This window comes from Somniosus microcephalus, chromosome 2 (genome assembly GCF_052327205.1).
Source record: "Somniosus microcephalus isolate GS21.2 chromosome 2, FLI_Smic_1.0, whole genome shotgun sequence".
Taxonomy (NCBI): Eukaryota; Metazoa; Chordata; class Chondrichthyes; order Squaliformes; family Somniosidae; genus Somniosus; species Somniosus microcephalus.
Genome location: NC_140988.1, coordinates 29,408,542 through 29,435,477, shown reverse-complemented (window position 1 = coordinate 29,435,477; position 26,936 = coordinate 29,408,542). Strand labels below are relative to the sequence as shown.

General features: G+C 48.0%; 1 protein-coding gene across 2 annotated transcripts in view; it reads right to left on the bottom strand.

Moving 5' to 3' along the window:
• Positions 1–655: 655 nt before the first annotated feature.
• LOC147122636 (cytotoxic T-lymphocyte protein 4-like) overlaps positions 656–26,936 on the bottom strand; it is a 40,048-nt gene continuing 13,767 nt past the window's right edge. For both annotated transcript variants that reach the window (XM_086008186.1, XM_086008192.1), the window contains one exon: positions 656–1,314. In XM_086008186.1, the coding sequence (XP_085864312.1) occupies positions 1,247–1,314 (68 nt within the window). In that variant the 3' untranslated portion in view covers positions 656–1,246. The remainder of the gene's footprint in view (positions 1,315–26,936) is intronic.

The window sequence follows — 26,936 nt, the reverse complement described above, 5'->3', positions numbered from 1 at the left end:
CTTCGGCAGCACCTCCCAAACCTGCAACCTCTACCACGTAGAAGGACAAGGGCAGCAGATGCATGGGAACACCACCACCTCCAAGTTCCCCTTCAAGTCACACACCATCGTGACTTGGAAATATATCACCGTTCCTTCATCATCGCTGGGTCAAAATCCTGGACTTCCCTACCTAACAGCACTGCGGGAGTGCCTTCACCACACGGACTGCAGCGGTTCAAGAAGGAGTCTCACCACCACCTTCTCAAGGGCAATTAGGAATGGGCAATAAATGCTGGCCTTGCTAGCGATGTCCACATCCCATGATGAATTAAAAAAAACTAGCTGAGTCATTGAGAAAGCCACAATGTAGCTATTAATTCTCTTGCTGTACTACTCCATATAAAGGTAGTAAAATTGTAAAACTAAATATATCGGTGTGAACTACAATTAAAGTCGTCACCATCGCGAGTATGTTACAAAAGTATGAAATAAGAAAAGGATATTGAACTCACCAAGTCCATTCCATAGACCCTACACAGACTCCACCCAACCCATTTTATCTCTCCGAGGGAAGTGAATAACTACGGGTACAACCTCTAAGAAGAACTACCATCCCACAGGCCACAATCACAGAAATCAAGAACTTTTTCAACCAGAGCATTGTGTTATACAGTTCAGCAAGTTGTTGAGAGTCTTTTTATTTGTAGCAAGTAGTTCTGAGCACTGAATCCAGACAGATGGCCAGGAGCAGCCTGGCAGTGGAGAATTTCAGACCTCATTAATGATAACAGATTGAATGCATTGACCGTGCTGTTTATCCTGAAGGAACAGCAACATTCACAGCAAGCTTCTGACAAAAGCTGTATTTAGTCTTAATGGAGTATTAGAGCCACCTGACACACGGGTCTTGTGCAGCCAGCAGCAACCCCAGAGTAAGTTTGTCAGATTTGCCAAGGCCGGCGGCTGGGAAAACTGTTCTGTTACTAGCTTTTGCTGGTGACCGGCCTTAGCAGATCTTTCAAGTTTGTTCTGGGGTGGCGGTCAACTGCAGGTGAGCCAGATGTTAGAAACTGGTGGTCCTAACACTTCCCTTAAAACCAATATAAAAGGGACCTGCTGTGTTTTTCTCGATTTTTCGGTTTTCGTTTTCATATTTCCAACATTTGCAGTTTTTTTTATATCATTTGATAAGGTTACCCTAAGATATGGACTTTCAGTACACTTGCCAGTACTGGTATTCTTCCAGCTTGCATTTCAAGTAAAATCAATCTGAATTCTCCTCTGATGACCAGTTAAGCACAGTCTCTTGCACATTCGCTTGTCTCAGAGATGCTGCAAAAAAACACATATTCACTAATTATACTGTGACACGGTTTGTAGCATTTATATCAATATATTCATTTGACAGAGGACTCCATAATTGTGTTCTGTTTGAGCACAAACAGGTATGTCAAATATTCTTTGATATTTGTGTCTTTTCTCCTCTTTTCATTGTCTACATTCTCCATTTGAGATGTACCTTTCTCATCTGAGAACACAAACTGGAGACCAGAATCTGGAGTGGTGCCAGAGCCTAACATCAGTAGTAGTGAAAATGCCAGCCTTTATTATTAAGGACATGGTAACAGGGCACTTAGAAAATAATAATATTGGCCCAGAAATTCGGGTCGGCGGCTTCCCGTGGGTGCAAGCCTCCGACCTGCACTTACCTAGTGCACCGGCCGTTGTGCTGTGGGCCTGCGTGGGATTCCGATCCTGGGCCTCCTCCAACTGCCGGCGCGCAGTGCTTGCGTATCCCAGGGGCGCAGTTAGTTCGAAGCGTCCCCTGGGATCACATGGGCCATGGAGAGCCAATGGTAGCAGGGAATCTGTATTCATAGATTTGACAGGAAGAGCTGTCAAATCTATGAATACAATTCAGCCACAAAACATCACTAAAACTTCAGATAAATAAAAAAAAATCACATTTTTAAAATAACTATAAATTACATAAAATAACTATTTTAAACAATAATTTAAATTTTTGATAAAATTAATTACAGTTTCTAACGGGGCTAAAAATAAATTTACCTTTCTTTAAAGTATTTAAAAATAATAAACCTGTGGAAAAAATGTTTTAATTTAACTTAATTCACCACTTACCTTGTTAAAAGCAGGCCTTGCGACTGGTTTTTACAAGCGTAGCTGATGGAGACTTACCCTCCTGGAGAAAGCTGCAAAAAAAACGGAAGTTCCAGGCGTACGCGTTGCCTCTCCGGCGCACGCATTCGACCTGTGAACCCCTTCCTTTAGGGGAACGGAAGTTCCGGTTTCCCGCGCATGCGCAGTGCATGCACGAAACCGGCACTTTCGTTGGGCCTACGCGTGAGTACCCAGCGCGTACTCACCCGTGGGGACCTGAATTTCTGGCCCAATATAATTTGACGGATTTATGTAAGGGAAATCGTGTTTGACGAATCTGTTAGAGTTTTTTGAGGTTGTAACTAGCAGAATAGATAAGGGAGAACCAGTGGATGTTGTGTATTTGGATTTTAAGAACACATTCGATAAGGTGCCACACAAGAGGTTATTAAACAAAATTAGGGCTCATGGGATTGGGGGTAATATACTAGCATGGACTGAGGATTGGTTAACGGACAGAAAACAGAGAGTAGGAATAAACAGGTCATTTTCGGGTTGGCAGGCTATAACTAATGGGGTACCAGAAGGATCAGTGCTTGGGCCTCAGCTATTCACAATCTACATCAATGATTTTGATGAGGGGACCAGATGTAATCTGTCCAAGTTTGCTGTTGATACAAAGTTGGGTGGGAATGCAAGTTGTGAGGAGGATGCAAGGAGGCTTCAAGGGGATATAGACAGGCTAGGTGAGTGGGCAAGAACATGGCAAATGGAATATAATGTGGAGAAATGTGAAGTTATCCACTTTGGTAGGAAAAATAGAAAAGCAGAGTATTTTTTAAATAGTGAGAGATTGGGAAGTGTTGGTGTTCAGTGGGACCTGGGTGTCCTTGTGCACGAATCACCAAAAGTTAACATGCAGGTACAGCAAGCAATTAGGAAAGCAAATGGTATGTTGGCCTTTATTACAAGAGGATTTGAGTATAAGAGTAAAGACATCTTACTGCAATTATATAGGGCCCTGGTGAGACCACACCTGGAGTATTGTGTACAGTTTTGGTCTCCTTACCTAAGGAAGGATATACTTGCCATAGAGGAAGTGCAATGAAGGTTCACCAGACTGATTCCTGGGATAGGGGGATTGTCCTATGAGAGGAGAATAAGTAGACTAGATCTATATTCTCTGGAGTTTAGAAGAATGAGAGGTGATCTCATTGAAACATACAAAATTCTTACAGGACTTGACAGGGTAGATGCAGGGAGGGTGTTTCCCCTGGCTGGAGAGTTAGAACCAGGGGTCACAGTCTCAGAATAAGGGGTCGGCCATTTAGGACTGAGATGAAGAGAAATTTCTTCACTCAGAGGGTGGTGAATCTTTGGAATTCTCTACCCCAGAGGGCTGTGGAGGCTCAGTCATTGAGTATATTCAAGACAGAGAGCAATAGATTTTTGGATATGAAGGGAATCAAGGGATATGGGGAATAGTTCAGGAAAGCGGAGAAGAGGTAGAAGATCAGCCATGATCTTATTGAATGGTGGAGCCGGCTGGAAAGGCCAAATGACCTACTCCTGCTTGTTGTGTATGTACCTTTAAGGGAAGAACTGGTTTTAGACTGCAGTATCGGCAGTGACCACCCCTGTATAAAGGGCCCTAGCAGGCTTCTGTGTTTCAGTCTGATGTTACCCTCCTGTTCAGTAAAGTACCTGTTAAACTGTTCTCCCGAAGTCCGTGTATTATTGAGGCGCGGACTTTACAGTGGCGACGAGTAAGTTCGAACTCACCTGCAGTGTTACATCATCTCACGGGGATCTCACCCTGAGAGGAGGTTTCTTGGAGGTCGTAGTCTGAGCAACGGGCGTCGACTGCGGGCAACCACCCAAAGGATTCATCGGTGTTCGGAGAATTGCGGGAGAGGCTGTGGAGAGCTGAGCTTGGCTCCCCAGTTAAGGTGTTCCAGCAAATCGTGCTGGTAGCAGGTAGTGGGATGACCCTTCTGGACTGCGGCGGGCTCAAGCTCGATCGAGCGACTCTACAAAACGGGCCGCGCAGCGTCGCCGGGAAAAGAAAACAAAAGAGAGAGGGTGGTGCGCACAGGGCGCGCTCGGTGCTCAAGAACCGGGCAGCAGAGAGAAAAGAAACGGGGGGAAGGAAAGTGAGACGCGCCGAAGCCGCGGGTCGCCGCCATTACCCTGTAGAATGCTAGGAGCAGCATGGCAGCAAGGGGAAGAAGGAAAAGCGCGGGAGGCGCCATTTTATCCCGTTGGGGAAGAAGGAAAAGCGCAGGAGGCGCCATTTTATTCCATTGGGGAAGAGGAAAAAGCGCGGGAGGCGCCATTTTAAATCACCCAAGATGCTGAAAAGTGGCAGTATCACTGCTTTCGACAACGAGGTAGAAGACTGGACCACGTATGTGGAAAGAATTGAAGTGTACTGCAAGGCAAATGAGGTGACCGATGGAAAGAGGGCGTCGGTATTATTGAATTTGATGGGCGCGAGTACGTACGGCCTATTGCGGAATTTAATTACCCCAACTAAACCAATGGAGAAAAGTTTTGAGGAGATTGTTAATATCTTACAGGAACACCTAAATCCTACACCACTGCTGATAGCAGAAAGATTCAAGTTCCATAAAAGAAACCAGCACAAAGATGAGAGCAATGCTGACTATCTTACGGAACTACGCAAGTTATCGAAGCACTGCCAGTTCAGAGCAGGACTGGCAGACACCTTACGGGATAAGTTTGTCTGCGGGCTCCAGAGTGAAGGAACCCAGAAACGACTACTTTCGAAAAAGGACCTGACGCTAGAACAGGCTTTCAGCGTGGCAGTATCCTACGAAGCAGCAGCACGGGGAGCTGCGGAAATACAACAGAAACCACAAGAATACAGCGCTAACGAAATGGCGTATGGAGCAGAAAAGTGCTATCGCTGCGGCAGAACAACCCATGAGCAGAAAGACTGCTGGTTTAAGGACAAAGTATGCAGGCAATGCGGAAAAATGGGACATATAGCAAGAGTCTGCAGGTCGGGAAAGAAAACCAACACGACAAGAACTACTAAGGAACAGTACAGGAAAGTAAAGAAACTGACAGACAGTAGTTCGGAAGATCAGGAGAGTGATAAGGACTCCGGGAGCAGGAGACTAAGTTGTCTAAAGTTACACAACGTGATCGCAAAGGAGGATCACCAAACCATTTGGGTCACCCTCATGATAGCAGGGTCCCCAGTAAAGATGGAATTGGACACAGGATCAGCCCTAACTGTCATGAATCGACGAGACTATGAGCGGCTATTCTCACACATACCCTTAAAGGACACGTCCATTGTATTGAAGACATACACGGGGCAAAAGGTCTACCCCAGAGGAAAAATAAGGGTGCCAGTTAAATATAACGGCAAGGAAACACAGAAACTATATATGTATATACTACGAGATGGAGGACCACCATTATTGGGACGTGAATGGATCCAAAAAATACAATTGGATTGGCATTCCATTCAGGCGCTAACTGTGACTGACAAAAAGGATGATGACGTCGCACCTGGACGTCTGTCACAAATTCTACCTGACGCAGAAGAGGTGTTCCAACAAGGACTTGGGACTCTAAAAGGAGTAAAGGCAACCATAAAGATTGAAGATAACGCAAACCCAAAAATGTTTAAGGCCAGACCGGTGCCATACGCGATCCGCCCAGCCGTTGAAGCTGAACTGGAGAGTCTGGAGCGTTCGGGTGTGCTGTCCAAGGTGGACTGGAGCGAGTGGGCCACACCCATCGTTCCTGTAATGAAGAAAGCATTGAGCAGCACGCCTGGGGAGCCGAAGAAGGTTCGCATCTGTGGGGACTTCAAGGTGACTGTGAACCCAGTCCTGCACACAGTACAATATCCACTTCCGCGGATAGAAGATATTTTCACCTCACTATCTGGAGGGAAACGTTTTACAAAGATTGATCTGGCCCAAGCGTATCTACAAATGGAGGTGGAAGAAGCATCTAGAAAATACCTCACGATAAACACTCACAAAGGACTTTACCAGTACAATCGACTGGTATTCGGGGTAGCATCAGCCCCGGCTATTTGGCAGAGGCCGATGGAACAAGTCCTGCAAGGGATCCCGGGGACCCAGTGTTATTTGGACGACATCCTGGTTACGGGCGAAAATGACAGTGAACACCTTGCCAACCTGGAGCAGGTGCTCACGAGATTACAGGAATATGGGCTACGAGCCAACCGCCCCAAATGCGAGTTCTTCAGGAGACAAATCTCATATTGTGGCCACATGATTGATGAGGAAGGGTTGCATAAGTCGCCGGACAAGATTGAGGCTGTAGTCAAGGCTCCAGCACCGGAAAATGTGTCGCAACTGAGGTCGTTCCTCGGGTTGGTGAACTACTACCATAAGTTCTTGCCGAATTTATCTACAATTCTGCACCCACTGAACGCCCTGCTGCAAACTGGAGTAACATGGAAATGGAGTGATGAGTGTAAGCGTGCCTTTCAGGAATGTAAATGCCTAATCACTTCAAAAGAAGTATTGGCCCACTGCAACCCAACACTACCGATTCGGTTGGCATGTGATGCGTCACCCTACGGCATTGGAGCGGTGCTGTCACACAAATTCCTTGACGGTTCAGAGAGGCCAATAGCCTTTGCGTCGCGCTCGCTAACCTCAGCCGAGCGTAACTACGCCCAGATTGACAGGGAAGCCCTCAGCCTGGTGTGGGGGGTGAAGAAGTTCAATCACTATCTGCACGGGCAGAAATTCACCCTACTGACTGATCATCAGCCCCTGGTCTCCATTTTTAACCCAAAGAAGGGCGTTCCGGTGATGACGGCGCAACGGCGGCAAAGATGGTCACTTTTTCTAGGGGCACATCAGTACGACATAGAGTACAAGGGTACGAAACAGCATGGAAACGCTGATGGGCTGTCATGCCTACCGTTGCCTACGGTAGAAGAAGCACCTGCAGTGGACCCTGTTGAGATATTCCATGCGACCATAGTCGAATGTTTGCCTGTTACAAACTCAAGTATAGAGAAGGAAACCCGAAATGACCCGACACTCTCGGGTCTATGATTTGACGGTGAAGGGATGGCCAGCATATGGCGACTCACTGTTGCCAGCATTCTCGCCAAGGAGAGAACAGCTGTCAGTGTGCCGGGGGACCTTGATGTGTGGATCCCGAGTGGTAATTCCACCTAAGTTGAGAGATAGAGTGCTCAATGAGCTTCATGAGGGTCATCTGGGAGGGGTAAAAATGAAGAGCCTAGCCAGGGCGTTTGTGTGGTGGCCGGGAATCGATAAAGAAATCGAGGGTATGACCAAGAGATTCACAGGATGCCAGAAGGTCCAAAACGCTCCACCACAGGCCCCGCTACATCCATGGGAGTGGCCCTCATCTCCATGGCAACGGGTACACATTGATTTTGCTGGTCCATTTATGGACTCAATGGGCTAGATTTTCAGTATAGGCAGTTTTGGGGCGCTAACCTTAGCGCCCGCCCGAAGTTAGCGCCCGCCCCAAAGTAGCGCCCCGTTGCCGGGAATTCAGTGGCTTCGCCCTAAGAGGTTGGTGGAGCGCTAAAAGAGGCGTTCCACTACTCTCTTTAGGCGCTAAGCCGGCGGTCCAGAGGGATAGCGCCCAGGCGGGGCGCAGCACGGGTGCGGTCATTTTTGCACTGACAGCAGACCCCGTGGTGCCGACCAGCTCTTAAAGGGGGAAGGGACGAATTGGTCTGCTGCCACGCCCTGCACACTGCAGCCTTGCAAAGAGGCCTCAACACTACTGCTCAGCCCCAGGGAGTCATGGCAACGCCAGAGAAGGCCCGTCAGCGTGCCCTGCGCTTCTCAGAGGGTGATCTGGACATCATGGTCACAGCTCTGGAGGTGAGGCGCAAGATCTTGTTTCCAGACAGTGGGAGGAATCCAACCCACCACGACTACACCAAAGCCTGGAAGCAGATCGCCCAGAGGGTGACGTTCACCGGCGAGGCCCCCAGGACCCACACACAATGCCGTAAGAAATACAACGATCTGACCAGGATTGTGAGGGTGAGTAGCCTTTCCAGTCTCCTCCTCATTCTTGCATGTACACCTGACATGATGGGCAAAGGGACCTGAAAGTCCTTTTGGCCAGCCCTCAGCCAGCAGCATTGGGACAGTCATGAGCATCAAATGGCCATTCGGCACTCTACACTTTGGCCAAGCTATTCCACCATGGGAGGCAGTGGACAGTACATCAGGGCTTCACTCTGTCCAAGCTATTCCACCATGGGAGGCAGTGCACACTACATCAGGGCTTCACTCTGTCCAAGCTATTCCACCATGGGAGGCAGTGCTCACTACATCAGGGCTTCACTCTGTCCAAGCTATTCCACCATGGGAGGCAGTGCACACTACATCAGGGCTTCACTCTGTCCAAGCTATTCCACCATGGGAGGCAGTGCACACTACATCAGGGCTTCACTCTGTCCAAGCTATTCCACCATGGGAGGCAGTGCACACTACATCAGGGCTTCACTCTGTCCAAGCTATTCCACCATGGGAGGCAGTGCACACTACATCAGGGCTTCACTGCGCACTTACAGCCCGTCCTTTCTCTTGCAGGCTAAAGTAGCGTTTAATCGCCAGGCCCGTGCCAGGGGTGGCCGCGCCAAGCTGCAGAAGCTCACTCAGCTGGAGGAGCGCGTGTGTGTGCTCATGGGAGCACGTGTGATTGTCCCCACAGCGTGCGGTGTATCCGACCCTCCACTGCCCGGCAATGGTAAGGACCTCGCCTTTTGGCCCTCTCGCGTCGCACTGGCCCATCCGAGCTACCTCCTTTGCCACTGTCCCACCAATGCGCTGAATCCCACCAGTCCTAACTCCCTCGCTGACGCCGTCTCCTCACTCTGAAGCTACTCTTGTGCATTCCTGCTTTCAGCTGGTGACGACCAGGACCCTGAGGCTGCCAGTGACAGCACCTCCAACCAGGAGGAGGAGGAGGAGCAAGCCGGACCTTCGGGGGAACAGTCACGTCCCGCAGGAGAGGAGGAAATGCTCGACACCTCCTCACTGGACGAGTGCCTGGAGGAACTGTCGCAGGGCAATGCAGCTTCTGGGACCAGTGGCGTCCAGCCACCCAGCAGCCGTGCGCGTGGCCCGCGGCCTTCCCCCCAAAGGGGGGAAGGATCAGAGGGGAGTGCTGCTGCTCGGCACACTCGCCGTCACCAACGCGGCAAGGGTCCCCTAGTTCGGCCCCCTCCTCCCCAGCGGGAGAGTCGCGACTCCAGTCCGGACACCTTCACTTCGGAGGAGGTGCGGAAGCTCGATCAGATGGCCGACGACTCGGACCGGCGCCACACGGAGCTCATGAGCGTGGTGGGGCGCATGCCTGAGGCCATCGAGTCGCTGGCGACCAGTGTGCGCGAGTTCGGGGCAGCAACTGCCGCGACTGGCCGCATGCTAACTGATGCCGTCAAGACCCTGGCGGATGTGATGCGCGCGCACACCAGGACCACAGGGCCACTCACTGCTGCCACACGCGCTGTCTCAGGCAGGCATCGCCAGGGCAGGCGCCGCGCTGGACCATCCCAGCAAGCCGGCCGTCGGCTGATTGCTGCGGATCCTGCAGTGCGGGCCCGGCCGAGTGCCACCGCGCCACAGCACCAGCCAGCGCATCCCAGACGCCTGCTGGCCCACATTGCGCCATCCGTCGCCGCCATTCCCCCTCTGGGCCGTCAAGGGCAAGCGGCTGCAGCTGATGGTGGCCAGGCTCAGGTGCGCCACTCAGGAGACGGCCCCTCGAGGCCCAAACGCCGTGTAGGCCGCCCCCCAGCGGCATCTGGCGGAAGGGCATCTGAGCCTCAGGCGCCTTCCCCCAGCCTCGCAGCAGCCACTGGGCAGAGCTTGCGAAGGAGCAGCAGGCAGGGCAGGGGAGGCAAAATGCTGGCCAAGGTCTCGCCCTCGCGGGCCACTCAGTAGAGGGTGTGGCCAGCTTTCCTTTAATATGGCGGTGGCCATCTTTATTTTGCCCATGGTTGTGCTTTTGGAGGGCTTTTTTTTTGCGTTAGGCCGACGTTGAGGCCCGGTTTCAATAAAGGTGGAGTGGCTCCTCCCCAGTTTGTGGGAGTGAGTCGTTTGTTGGGCTTTTTGTGGGGCCCGTTTATTGTTTTTGGGGATTCATGTGGGAAGGGCTTTTCATTTTTGTTTAATAAAAAATTATCTTTATTCATGCAGTCTCCATGGTTGTTCTTCTTAGTGTTTGTTGGCTTCGCCGGCTGAGGGCTTGCGGAGCGGCTGCATTCATCTTCCCTCATGGCCCCTGGCCATTCCCTGACAGGGGGCTTAGAAGTACCGTGTAATAAGGTGGCGTCGTGCGGCCCTTGGCCCTGGTCGCTCCCTCCTGGGAACGTACTCCTGCTCCTCCTCCTCCTCCTCCTCCTCCTCCTCATGCTCCTCCTGCTCCTCCTCCTGAGGTGCTGGTCCAACGTCAGGTGGCAGTGCCTGAGTCCTGCGGATAGCCAGGTTGTGTAGCATGCAGCAAACCACCACAAATTGGGAGACCCGGTCCGGCGAATACTGGAGAGCTCCTCCGGAGCGATCAAGGCAGCGGAACCGCTGCTTGAGGACCCCAATAGTTAGCTCGATGATGTTGCGGGTGGTTTGATGGCTCTCGTTGTAGGCCTCTTCAGCAGCGGTCCTGGGCGCGCGGAGCGGGGTCATGAGCCAGGTGCACAAAGGATAGCCTTTGTCCCCGAGTAGCCATCCTCTTGGGGGAGGCTGTGCCTGGAACATGTCATGCACAGTACTCTGCCGCAGGATAAAGGCATCGTGGCTGCTGCCTGGGAAGCTGGCATTGACTGCCATGATGCGCTGCTTGTGGTCACAGACCAGCTGCACATTCAGAGAATGGTAGCCCTTCCTGTTGCGATACTGCTCGCCATGCTCCAGAGGGGCCCGCAAAGCCACATGCGTACAGTCAATGGCGCCCTGCACCAAGGGGAATTCCCCGAGTCTGGAAAATCCCAATGCGCGCTGATGCTGGCTCTCCAGGGCCATGGGGAAGGAGATGAATTGGCTTCTCCTTCTGAACAGTGCTTCGGTCACCTGGCGGATGCAGCGATGCGCGCCGTACTGGGAGATGTTTGCTATGTCCCCAGCAGCGTATTGGAAGGAGCCGGTGGCATAGAAGTTCAATGCCACTGTCACCTTCACTTCCACCGACAGAGACGTCCTGCACCTGAGCTTTGGCCGCAGATCTCGGCGAAGCAGGTGGCAGATCTCTGCAATCACCCCCTTCCGGAATCGGAGCCTTTTAACACATCGCGCGGCACTCATGTTTAGGTAGGAGCGCTGCTGGCGGTATAGCCTGACTGGGTAAGGCCTACGTGGCCGACGCCTGTAGCCCCCTCTGCCTCTAGCCAGGGCTGCCCCTCTCACAATGCGTCTGCGAGCCCTACGGACATGGAGCTGCAGCTCCGCGTTGGCACCCCATGCAACCCCCATCAAATCCTGGCAAACACTCTAATTTCCAAATGGCCACTTGCAGCGCTGTTGCCTGAGTCCAAAAATACCTGGCTCTTGCTGCTTGAAACCAGTTAGCTATCCTCCTTGTTGTGTCTCCAGAAATGCGTTGCACAAGACTGTTTTCTGAAAAAAGGATGGCCTTTATACTGGAGAGGACGTTCCCTTTAATTAGCGCCCCCCGGGGCCCGCGCTGGTTGTGTTGCGTTCCTTTTTCCAAACGCTCCGGCCGCCCGCCGCACAATGGGGCGGTCCGACTGAAGTTTGCAATCGGGGCGGCCAAAGGGCGTTGCACGAGGATGTGACGTCATTTTCTGCGCGCGCATCCGGGCGGGCGCTAAACTTTGCGCCGGCGCTAACGGGCAACTTAATTTGGGGCGGGGCGCAAACTGCGCTGCGCCCGGGCGCTACACGCATAGCGCCCGGAAATCACTTCTCTTAAGGCGCTAACTGCTGGCGCAAGCAACTGAAAATCTAGCCCAATGTTTCTAATCGCTGTGGACGCCCATTCGAAATGGCCAGAGGTCATTAAAATGTCCTCCACTACCACGGAGAAAACTATTGCAGTCCTAAGGACCATCTTCACCAGGAATGGGTTGCCAGAACAGATTTGCTCCGACAATGGGCCACAGTTTGTGTCTGAGGGTTTCCGGAGGTTTCTGAGGAATAATGGGGTGAAACATTACACATCTGCCCCATATCATCCAGCCACAAATGGATTGGCTGAGAGGTTTGTTCAGACCTTTAAAAAGGCCATAAAGGCAATGTATAATGACGACATACCACTACAACACAAGGTGGATAATTTCTTGTTTGCTGACCAGAATGTGACACATGCAGTCACCAACCAAGCTCCAGCCGTACTGTTTTTCAACCGAAGGCTAAGATGTCGCCTGGATTTGCTCAAACCAAACATAAGACGAGATGTTGAGGATAAGCAATTCCAGCACATAAATGAGAAGCCAACCAGGAGCTTCAAGATAGGGCAACCAGTCTTGGCCCGCAACTACCGAACAGAAAAATGGCAGCCAGGAACAATATGCACACAGCAGGGACCACTAATGTACACAGTGGACGTTGGAGAGAGCGTCGTGAGACGCCATGCTGACCAGATTCTAGAGTCACAGGAACAAGCCAAACCCATACCACGAGCAGGTGCACCTGATAATCAACCCGAAGTACAGATTGCATCTACCTCAGAAGCAGTGGTATTGGAAGCTGATGAACCAACCAATGACAATGAACCTGAATCAACTCCGCCGCAAGAACAGGATACTCGAGAAAGGCGCTATCCAGTCAGGATCAGGAAGCCTCTTCAAAGACTGAACTTATAAATGATTATTTCAGTTGATGTATATAGTACCCAGAAAATTGTAATGAGTTATTATTTAGTTGTTAAATGAATGTTATGTACTGTTTATCTAAAAGGGGAGGAATTGTTGTGTATGTACCTTTAAGGGAAGAACTGGTTTTAGACTGCAGTACCGGCAGTGATCACCTCTGTATAAAGGGCCCTAGCAGGCTTCTGTATTTCAGTCTGACGTTACCCTCCTGTTCAGTAAAGTACCTGTTAAACTGTTCTCCCGAAGCCCGTGTATTATTGAGGCGCGGACTTTACACTGCTCCTATTTCTTATGTTCTTATAATCGAGCATGTAGAAATGTGCCACGGTTGCCTCAGTTGACTAGCTCCCCTCATACTGGACCTGATAATTCCTCAGGGTTCTCCTAATCTCCTACCGTAAATTCAGTGGACACTCTGGAGAAATGGCGTAAACGGACATCATCAGCCGATTCTCCAGGAATTCCGCCGATTGCCCACGGAAATTCTAGACGCCCATGTTTATGAGCAAGGTTTACCACGAGATTTGTAATTCATTGTCTGAACACAACAGATTCACCCTCTTTCATGCAAAAAGCATCAGTGTTGTTTTCAAGCATCTTTTAGTGATTTGCTTGTCTCCCAATTAGTGCAATTTGGGCTAGAAATTCATCTCGGGCAGTGGCGCAAAGCGGGTGGTATCGGATCGGCCATCTGTTATACGCAGCGCCTGATATTCAGTTCTATTGATATTTCGTAAAAATCTTCCCGTGGATTGGAAACTGATTGGCCAACTAAGGCCAAGGTTTCAATCCCTTCTATTTTAGGGATGTTTTAAAAACAATTTTTTTGTTTTAATAATGTACCAAATAAACATCACCATCCCCATTAATACTATATTGCACCATTTAACAATGGAGGGAGGCCTCTCACCTTGCACCCTCTGTAAACTTGAGCTCATCCAAAACTGTGGACCGTATCCTAACTCGCACCAAGCCCCATCAACCCTGTGCTCGCTGACCTATGTTGGCTTCAAGTCTGGCAACGCCTGCATTTTAAAATTCTCAGCCTTGTTTTCAAATCCCTCCATGACCTCACTCCTCCCCAACTCTGTAACCTCCTCCAGTCCTACAACCCCCCACCCCCCCGAGATCGCTGTGCTCCTCCAATTCTGGCCTCTTGAGCATCCCTGATTTTCTTCGCTCCACCATCGCCATGCCTTCAGTTACCCAGGCCCTAAGCTCTGGAATTCCTTCCCTAAACCTCTCCGCCTCGCTACCTCTCCCTCCTTCTTTAAGACGCTCCTTAAAACCTAGCTCTTTGACCAAGCTTTTTGCTCACCTGTCCTAATAACTCCTTATGTGGCTCGGTGTCAAATTTTGTTTGGTAAATGCTTCTGTGAAGTGCCTTGGGAAGTTTTACTACGTTAAATGCACTATATAAATGCAAGTTGTTAGTATTTTAACCTGAATTAGTGAAGGTAAAACCGTTTTCCATAATTTCTCCTCGGGGCCCGCCCCCCCCGCCAAACCATGTTTATTTTATACACCCACTCCTCCTTTCCAGTTGGAAGAGATGGCATGTGGGCCATCACAGACGCCTCCCATCATATGTGTCTTTCCTGCCTCCCCTTCTAATGGCTGCCTGAGTAACGATTACGCTCCTTAATACCAATTGGTGACATTTTGGCTAAGCAGTGAGAGAAAAGGAGCTGGGGTTTTTTGGTTATCTATGCAAGGAAGTCGAAACAAAATGTATTGCTTGCACCAGTTGGTGCTACAAAAGTTAGTATCATCAACACAGTACGAATATAATTCTTAATTAAAACATTACAATAGAAACCGAGCGCTGGCTGGATGTGGGCCAGCTTAGACCTTTTCACCTGTGCATGTTTTTGCTGAGCTGAACCTGCATTCTTTGAAGAGAAAATTGCACCCTTTTTTTCCTTCCTTGACATCTAAGTGTAGCCTTTGCTCAGTGCCTTCCACTAATGGTAATGATGAGGCTGTAGCAACTCAAAATAGCAGGTGTGAGGGGCACACATTTATCACTTACCAGAGCCAACCACAAGGCTGGGAGCACTCTGCCTACTTGACCGAACACTGCTATATATACTGGAACATATATAATAACTAGCTAGGGGGGCCCGGCGTTGCCAAGGCTTTTTTGTAAAACGGCAGTTTACAGGGCCGCGCGGTTTACGGCCAGCCGCTGCCGCTCCCCCACTCTGTGTCTCGGGCCGAACGGTTGTCAGGCCCGGAGCGAGTGACCCCAACTCACCTCCCGCTCCGGCGGGCCGCCGCAGCTGCCCCGCTCGCTGTTGAGTAAAAGCAGTGAAAAAAATGGCGGCTACGTTTCGGGAGGCTGCAGGATTAGGTCCTGCCCACACACAGAATGAAACGCCCCCCGTGACGCACCGATTGGTCAACCATCAGGTCACTGAACTGTAGGATTGGTCAACCATCACGTCACTCAACGCTAATGAGCGGTAGGATTGGTCAACTGCTAATCAACGGATTTTTGAACGTTTTTTGTATACTGTCCGAACAATTTTTGTCTGACTAAAGAGTAAATATGCCTATGAGACTCCCCTAATGATAAGCTTTCTTTTGATAGAACATATGTGTAGGTACGCTCTATAACTTTTGAGTGTACAGCGGACAGACAGACATACAGACAGACATACAGACAGACATACATACAGACGGACGGATCCTTTTATTATATATATATAGATAGATGCACAAAACTGCACCATTGCAATAAAAGTTACTTTGCCAAATTGCATTGTAGTCTTTTGAGTTCAATTCAAATTTAGATCATGATTAAAATCAGTAACTAAAATTATTAAGTTCTGTTAATTATACTTGTGTACTGATGAAAATGTGACTTTTCCATTGCACTCAAATGCATTTTAAAACACAAACGATGGCAGCTCTGTCCATGCTATTCACTGATATTCACAGTGTATCAACTGAGGCCTGACGTACGCTTCATATTGCTCTTCTAACACTTTGCTGCATTTAAAAAATATTTATAAAAATGGCTTTATTTCATGGAGTTGCAGTTGTAAACTTTTATCTAAATGACATTGCAAGCAACTCTTTATTTCAGCCAAAATTCTTAACAAACGCAATGACCATCTTTATTTGTGTTGCTTTACTATTTATCAAAGGGCATCCCATTGTCCAACAGATTTCCCCAATTATGTCCCTACACAAATTATGCAAAAGAAAACAGTGTTACGCCACTGGAGGAGGAAATTTATATTTAAGGTGGTGGATGGGGTGCCGAACAAGCGGGCTGCTTTGTCCTGGATTGTGTCAAGATTCTTGAGTGCTGTTGGAGCTGCACCCATCCAATCAAGAGGAGAGTATTCTATCACACTCCTGACTTGTGCCTTGTAGATGGTGGAAACACTTTGGGGAATCAGAAGGTAAGACATTCTACACAGAATACCCAACCTCTGACTTGCTCTTGTAGTCATAGTATTTATGTGGCTGGTCTAGTTAAGTTTCTGGTCAATGGTGACCCCCAGGGTGTTGATAGTAGGGGATTCAACGATGGTAATGCCATTGAATGTCAGGGGGACGTGGTTAGACTCTCTCTTGTTGGAGATTGTCATTGCCTGGCATTTGTGTACCATAAATATTACTTGCCACTTCTTAGCCCAAGCCTGGGTGTTGTCCAGCTCTCGCTGCATGCGGGCACAGACTGTTTCATTATCTGAGAATTTGCGAATGAAACTGAACACTGTGCAATCATCAACGTGCAACCCCACTTCTGACTTTATGATCGAGGGGAGTTCATTGATGAAGCAGCCGAAGATGATTGGGCTTAGGACACTGCCCTGAAGACACTGCCCTGAGGGACTCCTGCAGCTATGTCGTGGGGCTGAGATGATTGGCTTCCAACAAACACAACCATCTTCCTTTGTGCTAGGTATGACTCCAGCCAATGGAGAGTTTTTCCCCTGATCCCCAGTGACTTCAGTTTTACCAGGGTCCCTTGGTGCCACACTCGGTCAAATGCTGCCTTGATGTCAAGGGAACTCACTCTCACCTCACCTCTGAAATTCAGCACTTTGTCCATGTTTGAACCAAGGCTGTAATGAGATCTGGAGCTGAGTGATCCTGGCGGAACTGAAACAGAAAATCTGTGAGCAGGTTATTGGGGAGTAATTGCCGCTTGATAGCACTGTCGACGACAGCTAGCTGTCCTAGAACAGTATTTACACAGGTCTTGGAGCTGGAGTTCATATTCCAGATAAAATCTAACATTTGGCTATTTACTTCAATACTTTCCAGCTTCTTCATGACGAGTGCATGAGGCACTAGATCAAAAACCTTATGAAATTGGAAAAGAAGAAGGTAAGTTGATTTCCCTGAGCCTTACAATGCTCCACGATTTTGTATAAAGCCTAAATCTGGCCTATATATTCCTCACAGAAACATAGAAACATAGAAGATAGGAGCAGGAGTAGGCCATTCGGCCCCTCGAGCCTGCTCCGCCATTCAATGAGATCATGGCTGATCATCCAAATTCAGTACCCTGTCCCTGCTTTCTCCCCATATCCCTTGATCCCTTTAGCCTTAAGAAATATATCTAACTCCTTCTTGAATATATTTAATAAATTGGCCTCTACTGCCTTCTGTGGTAGAGAATTCCACAGGTTCATCACTCTCTGGGTGAAGAAATTCCTCCTCATCTCTGTCCTAAATGGCTTACCCCTTATCCTTAGACTGTTACCCCTGGTTCTGGACTCCCCGGCCATTGAGAACATCCTTCCTGCATCTAATCTGTCTAGTCCTGTTAGAATTTTATAAGTTTCAATGAGATCCCCTCTCATTCTTCTAAACTCCAGCGACTATAAGCCGAATCGACCCAATCTCTCTTCATACGTCATTCCTGCCATCCCAGGTATCAGCCTGGTGAATCTTCGCTGCACTCCCTCCATGGCAAGAACATCCTTCCTCAGATAAGGTGACCAAAACTGCACACAATACTCAATATGTGGTCTCACCAAGGCCCTGTACAACTGCAGCAAGACATCTTGTTCCTGTACTCGAACCCTCTCACTACGAAGGCCAACATACCATTTGCCTTCTTAAACACCTGCTGTACCTGCATGCTTACTTTCAGCGACTGGTGCACAAGGACACTCAGGTCTCGTTGCACTTCCCCTTCTCCCAATCTATTGCCGTTCAGATAATAATCTGCCTTCCTGTTTTTGACACCAAAGTGGATAACCTCTCATTTATCCACGTTATATTGCATCTGCCATGCTTCTGCCCAATCACCCAACCTGTCCAAATCATAGTGGAGTTTCTCGGCATCCTCCTCACAACACACACGCCCACCCAGCTTTGTGTCATCTGCAAATTTGGAGATATTACATCTAGTTCCCTCGTCTAGATCATTTATATATATTGTGAATAGCTGGGTTCCTAGCACCGATCCCTGCGGTACCCCACTAGTCACTGCCTGCCACTCGGAAAAAGACCCGTTTATTCCAACTCTTTGCTTTCTGTCTGCCAACCAGTTCTCTATCCAAGTCAGTACCTTGCCCCCAATCCCATGTGCCTTAATTTTACATGCTCATCTCTTATGCGGGACCTTATCGAAAGCCTCCTGAAATTCCAAATACACCACATCCACTGGTTCTCCCTTATCTATTTTACCAGTTACATCCTCAAAAAATTCCAGTAGATTAGTCAAGCACGATTTACCTTTTGTAAATCCATGTTGACTTTGTCCGATCCTGTCACTGTTTTCGAAGTGCTCTGCTATTATATCTTTTATTATGGACTCAAGCATTTTCCCCACTACCGATGTCAGGCTTACCGATCTATAATTCCCCGTGTGATGAAATATTCCATTCATCACTCATCAGTATTTCTCTGCCTGTGACTGTGGTTGGTTTCAGTTTCATTTCCATTGTATTGTACTGTGTGTAGGGCTCCACCCATACCTGGCTCCTATGTAAGCTGGCCCAGCCTGCAGCACATCCAGTACGGCAGACCTCTGGATGGAAGATACATTCTCCTCTGTGTGTTACCTTCTAAGTCAATAAAAGCCTTGTTTTGTTTCGCTAACATCGAGTCTCGGATTTATTGAGGCACATCACCCCGTTTTCTCTCTACCACCTTTTTTGAATAATGGGGTAACATTAGCTACCCTCCAATCCATGGGTACTGTTCCAGAGTCTATCAAATTTTGGAAGATGACCAGCAATGCATTTACTATTTCTAGGGCCACTTCCATAAGTACCCTAGGATGTAGATTATCAGGCCCTGGGGATTTATCGGCCTTGAATCCCATCAATTTCCCTAACACCATTTCCCTACAAATACTGATTTCATTGAGTTCCTCCCTCTCATTAGACCCTATGTTCCCCGACATCTCTGGGAGGTTATTTGTGTCCTCCTTTGTGAAGACAGAACCAAAGTATGTATTTATTTGGTCTGCCATTTCATTGTTCCCCATTATAAATTCCCCTGATTCTGACTGCAAAGGACCTACGCTTGACTTCATCAATCTTTTTCTCTTCACATATCTATAGAAGCTTTTACAGTCAGTTTTTATGTTCCCTGAAAGCTTACTCTCATACTCTATTTTCTCCCTCTTAATTAATCCCCTTGTCCTCCTTTGCTGAATCCTAAACTGCTCCCAGTCCTCAGGTTTGCTGCTTTTTCTGGCCAAATTATATGTCCTCTCCTTGGATCATATGTTATCCTTAATTTCCCTTGTTAGCCACGGTTGAGTCACCTTTTTTGTTTTATTTTTATGCCAAACTGGGATAAACAAATTCTGTAGTCCATCCACGCGATCTTTGAATGTTTGCCTTTGCCTATTCACCGTCAACCCTTTGAGTGACATTCCCCAATCAATCCTACCCAACTCGTGCCTCATACCATCGTCGTTTCCTTTATTTAAATTCAGGACCCTAGTCTCTGAGTCAACTACTTCACTCTCCATCTTAATGAAGAATTCTATCATATTATGATCTCTCCGACCCAAGGGGCCACGCACAACAAGATTGCTAATTAATCCTTTCTCATTACATAATACCCAGTCTAAGATGGCCTGATCTCTAGTTGGTTCCTCGACATATTGGTCCTGGAAACCATCCCATAAACACTCCAGGAATTCCTCCTCCACAGTATTGTTACTAATTTGGTTAGCCCAATCTATATGTAGATTAAAGTCACCCATGATAACTGCTGTGCCCTTATTGCACGCTTCTCTAATTTCCCTTTTAATGCCCTCCCCAACCTCCGCATTACTGTTTGGAGGTCTATATACCACTCCCACTAACGTTTTCTGCCCCTTGGTATTTCTCAGTGAGCAAAATCCAGCCTGTTCCTTTCTGATTGCTCTCAGGGCCTCCAAAGCATCTAATATGTCTGCCGTGACAATCCAAAGAACCACCTTAAGAGCCATTGATATCAGAGAGATTAGGTTTTGGAGTCATTCAGATCCCCCTTCTTGTGGATAGAAACCGCAACTTTACCCTGGAATAAAAATGTGTGCGTGCCTCAAACAGAATCTTACCAGCCTCAGAAGGGGCAGCTCCAAGGTAAATCAATGACTCCTGGCACTGTTCTTCAACACCATTGCCATTCCCCACCCTTTCACCTACAACAGTAGTCAAGTTCTGATGGATGACATGTATCACCTCTCTGATTGTACATTATGCATCACCCTCTCTTGTAATTATATATTTTATATCACCCTCTCCATTAGTTTCTGCTGCATACCTCCTGACTCCACCAAAGCCTTTCCACCATCTACAAGGCACAAGTCAGGAGTGTGATGGAATACTCTCCACTTGCCTGGATGAGTGCAGCTCCAACAACACTCAAGAAGCTCGACACCATCCAGGACAAAGCAGCCCGCTTGATTGGCACTCCATCCACCACCTTAAACATTTACTCCCTCCACCACCGGCGTACCATGGCTGCAGTGTATACCATCTACAAGATGCACTGCAGCAACTCGCCAAGGCTTCTTCGGCAGCACCTCACAAACCCATGACCTCTTCCACCTAGAAGGACAGGGCAGCAGGCGCTTGGGAACACCACCACCTCCAAATTCCCCTCCAAATCTCACACCATCCTGACTTAGAAGTATATCGCCGATCCTTCGTCGTTGCTGGGTCAAAATCCTGGAACTCCCTCCCTAACAGCACTGTGGGAGCACCTTCACCACACAGACTGCAGCGGTTCAAGAAGGCAGCTCACCACCACCTTCTCAAGGGCAACTAGGGATGGGCAGTAAATGCTGGCATTGCCAGCGACGCCCAGATCCCATAAACGATTAAAAAAAAACTTTCCCTTGTTAAATATTACATCATTTAGTCTCTCCAGTACAGTTTACATGATCAATCTGTGCAGTATATCTCCCCCGAAGGATTGAAGTACTTATACACTGACAGGTGCCATTTTATCAGCAGACAACATGGTGACCAGCTACGAATCTGTGGCTATGTGTGTGTGTCTGTGCAGAAGAGCTTTCTGCAGCATTCTCTGGTGACCTCAGTAAAGCAAGCACCCAATGCAGGAAATCTGCATCCTGCGCTGATTTTATCAGTAAATGTTGACAAGTGGACACACCTTAAAATTGCTGACTGCCAGTGTGAAATACTGATGGAGGAGACTGTTCATGGGAATCTCAATGAATTGAAGTCACCTAATAGCTGACATAGCTCTCAGATTGGCAGCTCCCAACTGAGTTCCTCTTCTTTGCTTTCTGGACACTTGAAATTGACTCCCCGTTGTTTACAAGTTAACTTCATCTCACCACAGGGCCTCAGACTTTAACGTCGGACTGTTTAATTTTGTCACCTCCCTGTTCTCTGCTTATAACCACAGCTTGTCTTGCTCAATTTAAGGCGTCAGCTGTGGCTCAGTGGGTAACACTCTCGCCTCAGCGTCAGAAGGTCGTGGGCTCAAGTTCCACACCAGAGATGTGTGCACATAATCCAGGCTGACACCTCAGTGCAGTACTGAGGGAGTGCTGCTCTTAGAAGTGTCATTTTTCGGATGAGACGTTAAACCAAGGTCCTTTCCGCCCTCTCTGTTAGATGTAAAAGATCCCATGGCACTATTTCTCCTCAATGCCCTGGCCAAATTTATCCTTCAACCAACACTAAAAACAGATTGAGAGCTAAATTGGATAGCCCCGAAAATGGGTGTGGGAATCGCAATGTGCAATTAACCCGTGTCCATTGATTGAAATTATAATGATTTATGTTCAGCCAGTGCTAGCCGTGCTGCTGATTGGCTGCACGCATCAGCAGGGAGCCCAGAATATTAACTTCCTAGCACCACTTAAAGCTAGCTGCATTGCTTAAAGCTAGCCTGCACCTCTTAAAGGGAAGGTGCATTGTGGTTGGACCAGGTGTTGGGAGTTGTGCAGGAAGTGAATCTGTCCTGGTAAACAGTGAGGGATGGCACAACATGGGAGAGAGCGGGTTCCAAGGTTTTCTGATGCTGCACTGGAGGTCTTGGTGAAGGAGCTGGAAAAGAGGGAAGAGATGTGCTGTTTCCACAGTGGGTCAGGAGACCCTCTAGACACACGTTCAAAAGGCACTGGGAGCAAATAGTCATGGAGGTCAATGCCAGGATTCAAGCCCCGAGGACCGGGATGCAGTGCCGCAAGAAGTTCATTGACCTCACACAAGTGGTCAAGGTCAATGAATGTCATATCCTACCAACTGCACCACTACCCTCAGCCACTGCTCAATTCACCACACCCACATCACTCACTTATCAACACTTATCAACAATCTCTATCAATCAGGGCTCATACCTCACATTCATAGCTTCTCTCACCCTCACACATGTGACACTGCTGCAAGCCTCACACCCACATCTCACAGCTTGCACACACTGCCAGCAATGCAACATGATAGCCACATCACCTAAACAGATTGCACGACAGTCACTGACACACTGCCCTTTCTCTTGCAGGACAAGGTGGCGCACAACCGGAGGCAGCAAGAGCTAACCGGCAGGGGACAGGCGCGCCTGCATGTCCTAACCCGCATGGAGGAGATGGCGCTGGCCATTATTGGAAGGGCCATTGCTGAGGCTGTGGCCAGCGGTGGGGCTGAAACCATCGAAGATGGCGGTATCCTCATATCTAATCCACCATCCCACATCCCCCTCATTCCACAATCCCTTCTGATTTACAAGCTGCAGATGGTGTAAGCATACACCTTTTAGTTTCCCCCTCACCACAACCTTACCCTGGTGCCTTTTTTCTTTCAGATACCCAAGAGATGCAACCTGGTCAGGCAATGGTGGAACAGCAAGAAGAGAGTGATGATGTCGACACAGAACCATCACTTGATTTCACACTTGCAGCCACCAGCTCAGATACTGACTGTACGAAAAGCTGATATTTAAAGATATTTAGTAGACGAAAATCATTTATGTATAACTTCAAGTGTAGCCATTGACCAAATAATATTACCCATAATTACTCCTGGGTAACTAGAAAACTTGTTCAAAATGTAGCTGCACAGTCAAGAGCACTTTTCACTAAGTTTTGTTAACAAACAGCCACAGACTGCGAGTGAAGGTTAAATCATTAAATAACATATTATGATGCGAAGTCAAAATTAGAATTCACTTAACAAAACTAATTGCAACAATATTTAAAGGATAATTAGAATAAAGACATACAATGAGAGCGATCATGGAATTTAAGGTATTTATCTGGTCGATTAAAGTGAGATAGTTTGGATACCTCAAGACTAATGAAACAGCACTGATATGGGCCCTTGGTATAGAAAGGCCTTGTACCAGGGAAACTAGAAATGAAAGCGATAAAGTAAATTCCAATGGGGTGAAAAACTATAAACAAGATAACACTGAACATGGCAAAGTTGGTGGAAAAATACTTGGAAAGGCAGGATGCTACCTTAGTCTGAGTGACCATTAGAACCAATGAAAAAAGGTGATTTTGTTAAAGACCATATATGGACACTGGCCAAACCAACTTTTGATAAGAAAAGGGTTAAAACCTCGATACCCAAAGAACAACTTCACACAGACGTACTGCGAGGACAAAGGAACAGGCTTAAGACGACATCATCTGTGTCCGAGAGGTTCCAGAGACCTAGAGCTGCGAGCTACTCATTAAAACTATCGCCTAATATTAAGTATATTACGCTGTATGCTTAATAAATCTTGATCTATTGCTCAAACATACTGGCTGCTGCCTATTGGTGTCTTGTCCAAGAACTCAGAGATCGTTAAGATCTTATATGACACTGCACGTATCTTAGAGGATAGATGAGAGGCGGGATCTGCATGTGGTGAGACACCGGGCACAGGTGCACTGTAGCCTGGGCAGGGGGCAAGGATAGCTCAGGGGGCAAGGATAGCGCAAGTGTCAGCTCGCCAGAGGGCGAGGTCGCACATGGGTTCCGCTGCAAAGGACTCAGATGAGGACTTCGATGGGGCAGGCTACAGAATATATTTTTTAACATATATTTTTTATCCACACCTTTGTTTTGTGCCCTTCCCCCTTTTTTCTCTCCCACATGGCAGCTGTCTCTCATTCTGCCAACGCATTTCATACCTCATCTAAAGCCGTCTTTTGTCTCTTTACTAGTCCTATCACCATCTCGTCTCATTTTGAATACCTCTTAATGTCCCTTCACTTCTCTTCTGTTCTTTCATCCCCATTTCCGAGCCCCCAAACTAGCCTTTTAATCTGTTTCATTTCCTGTGTTTTTTCAGTCCTGACGAAGGGTTTCGACTTGAAACGTTGACTCTATTTCGCTCTCCACGGATGTTGCCTGGCCTACTGAGTATTTCCAGCATTTTCTGTTGTTATTACAGAAGAATGCTGATGGATATGTACAATGAAATGCTTGGTGCATTGGCAGACCTGCCAGAAAGCCTGCATTCAATGTCAAGGAGCATGGAGGAGTCCCACACCAACTTGACACAGGGCTTTGCGCAGAGCTTGGAGCCCATCCTTTCCAGCATGGAAGTGGTGGCCAACTCTATTAGCACACTTGTGGACCCAACCATGATGCCGTGTCTGATGCCCGATGTCGCAACTTCTATTGCAGAACGGTCATCTGAGTGCTGCAGTGGAAGTTCAGACTGCTGCCATCATGGCTGTGGATTCCAATGTTCAAAGGGGCTTGTAGAGTGTCACAGGAGTCCAGCAATCTGTCCTCCAACAGATTACTAGGATTGCTGAGGTGCCACTCTGGGGGAGTGGCAGTGGCTCTATGGAGAATAGAAACATAGAAGATAGGAGCAGGAGTAGGCCATTCGGCCCCTCGAGCCTGCTCCGCCATTCAATGAGATCATGACTGATCATCCAAACTCAGTACCCTGTCCCTGCCTTCTCCCCATATCCCTGGATCCCTTTAGCCTTAAGAAATATATTTAACTCCTTCTTGAATATATTTAATGAATTGGCCTCTACTGCCTTCTGTGGTAGAGAACTCTACAGGTTCACCACTCTCTGGGTGAAGAAATTCCTCCTCATCTCTGTCCTAAATGGCTTACCCCTTATCCTTAGACTGTGACCCCTGGTTCTCAACTCCCCTGCCATCAGGAACATCCTTCCTGCATCTAGTCTGTCTAGTCCTGTTAGAATTTTATAAGTTTCAATGAGATCCCCTCTCATTCTTCTAAACTCCAGCGAGTATAAGCCTAATCGACCCACTCTCTTCTCATACGTCATTCCTGCCATCCCAGGTATCAGTCTGGTGAATCTTCGCTGCACTCCCTCCAGGGCAAGAACATCCTTCCTCAGATAAGGCGACCAGAACTGCACACAATATTCAAGGTGTGGTCTCACCAAGGTCCTGTACAACCAACTGCAGCAAGACATCCTTGTTCCTGTACTCAAACCCTCTCGCTACAAAGGCCAATATACCATTTGCTTTCTTAACCGCCTGCTGCACCTGCATGCTTACCTTCAGCGACTGGTGCACAAGGACACCCAGGTTTCGTTGCACTTCCCCTTCTCCCAATCTATTGCCGTTCAGATAATAATCTGCCTTCCTGTGTTTGCCACCAAAGTAGATAACCTCGCACTTATCCACATTATACTGCATCTGCCATGCATCTGCCCAATCACCCAACCTGTCTAAATCATACTGGAGTTTCTCGGCAGCCTCCTCACAGCGCACACGCCCACCCAGCTTTGTGTCGTCTGCAAACTTGGAGATATTACATCTAGTTCCCTCGTCTAGATCATTAATACATATTGTGAATAGCTGGGGTCCTAGCACCGATCCCTGCGGTACCCCACTAGTCACTGCCTGCCACTCGGAAAAAGACCCGTTTATTCCAACTCTTTGCTTCCTGTCTGCCAACCAGTTCTCTATCCAAGTCAGTACCTTGCCCCCAATCCCATGTGCCTTAACTTTACATGCTCATCTCTTATGCGGGACCTTATCGAAAGCCTTCTGGAAGTCCAAATACACCACATCCGCTGGCTCTCCCTTATCTATTCTACCAGTTACATCCTCAAAAAATTCCAGTAGATTAGTCAAGCACGATTTACCTTTTGTAAATCCATGTTGACTTTGTCCGATCCTGTCACTGTTTTCCAAGTGCTCTGCTATTACATCTTTTATAATAGACTCTAGCATTTTCCCCACTACTGATGTCAGGCTTACCCCGTTTTCTCTCTACCATCTTTTTTGAATAGTGGGGTTACATTAGTTACCCTCCAATCCATGGGAACTGTTCCAGAATCTATAGAATTTTGGAAGATGACCAGCAATGCATCTACTATTTCTAGGGCCACTTCCTTAAGTACCCTAGGATGTAGATTATCAGGCCCTGGGGATTTATCGGCCTTCAAGCCCATCAATTTCCCTAACACCATTTCCCTACGAATACTGATTTCATTCAGTTCCTCCCTCTCATTAGATCTTTGTTCCCCGACATCTCTGGGAGGCTATTTGTGTCCTCCTTTGTGAAGACAGAACAAAAGTATGTATTTAATTGGTCTGCCATTTCT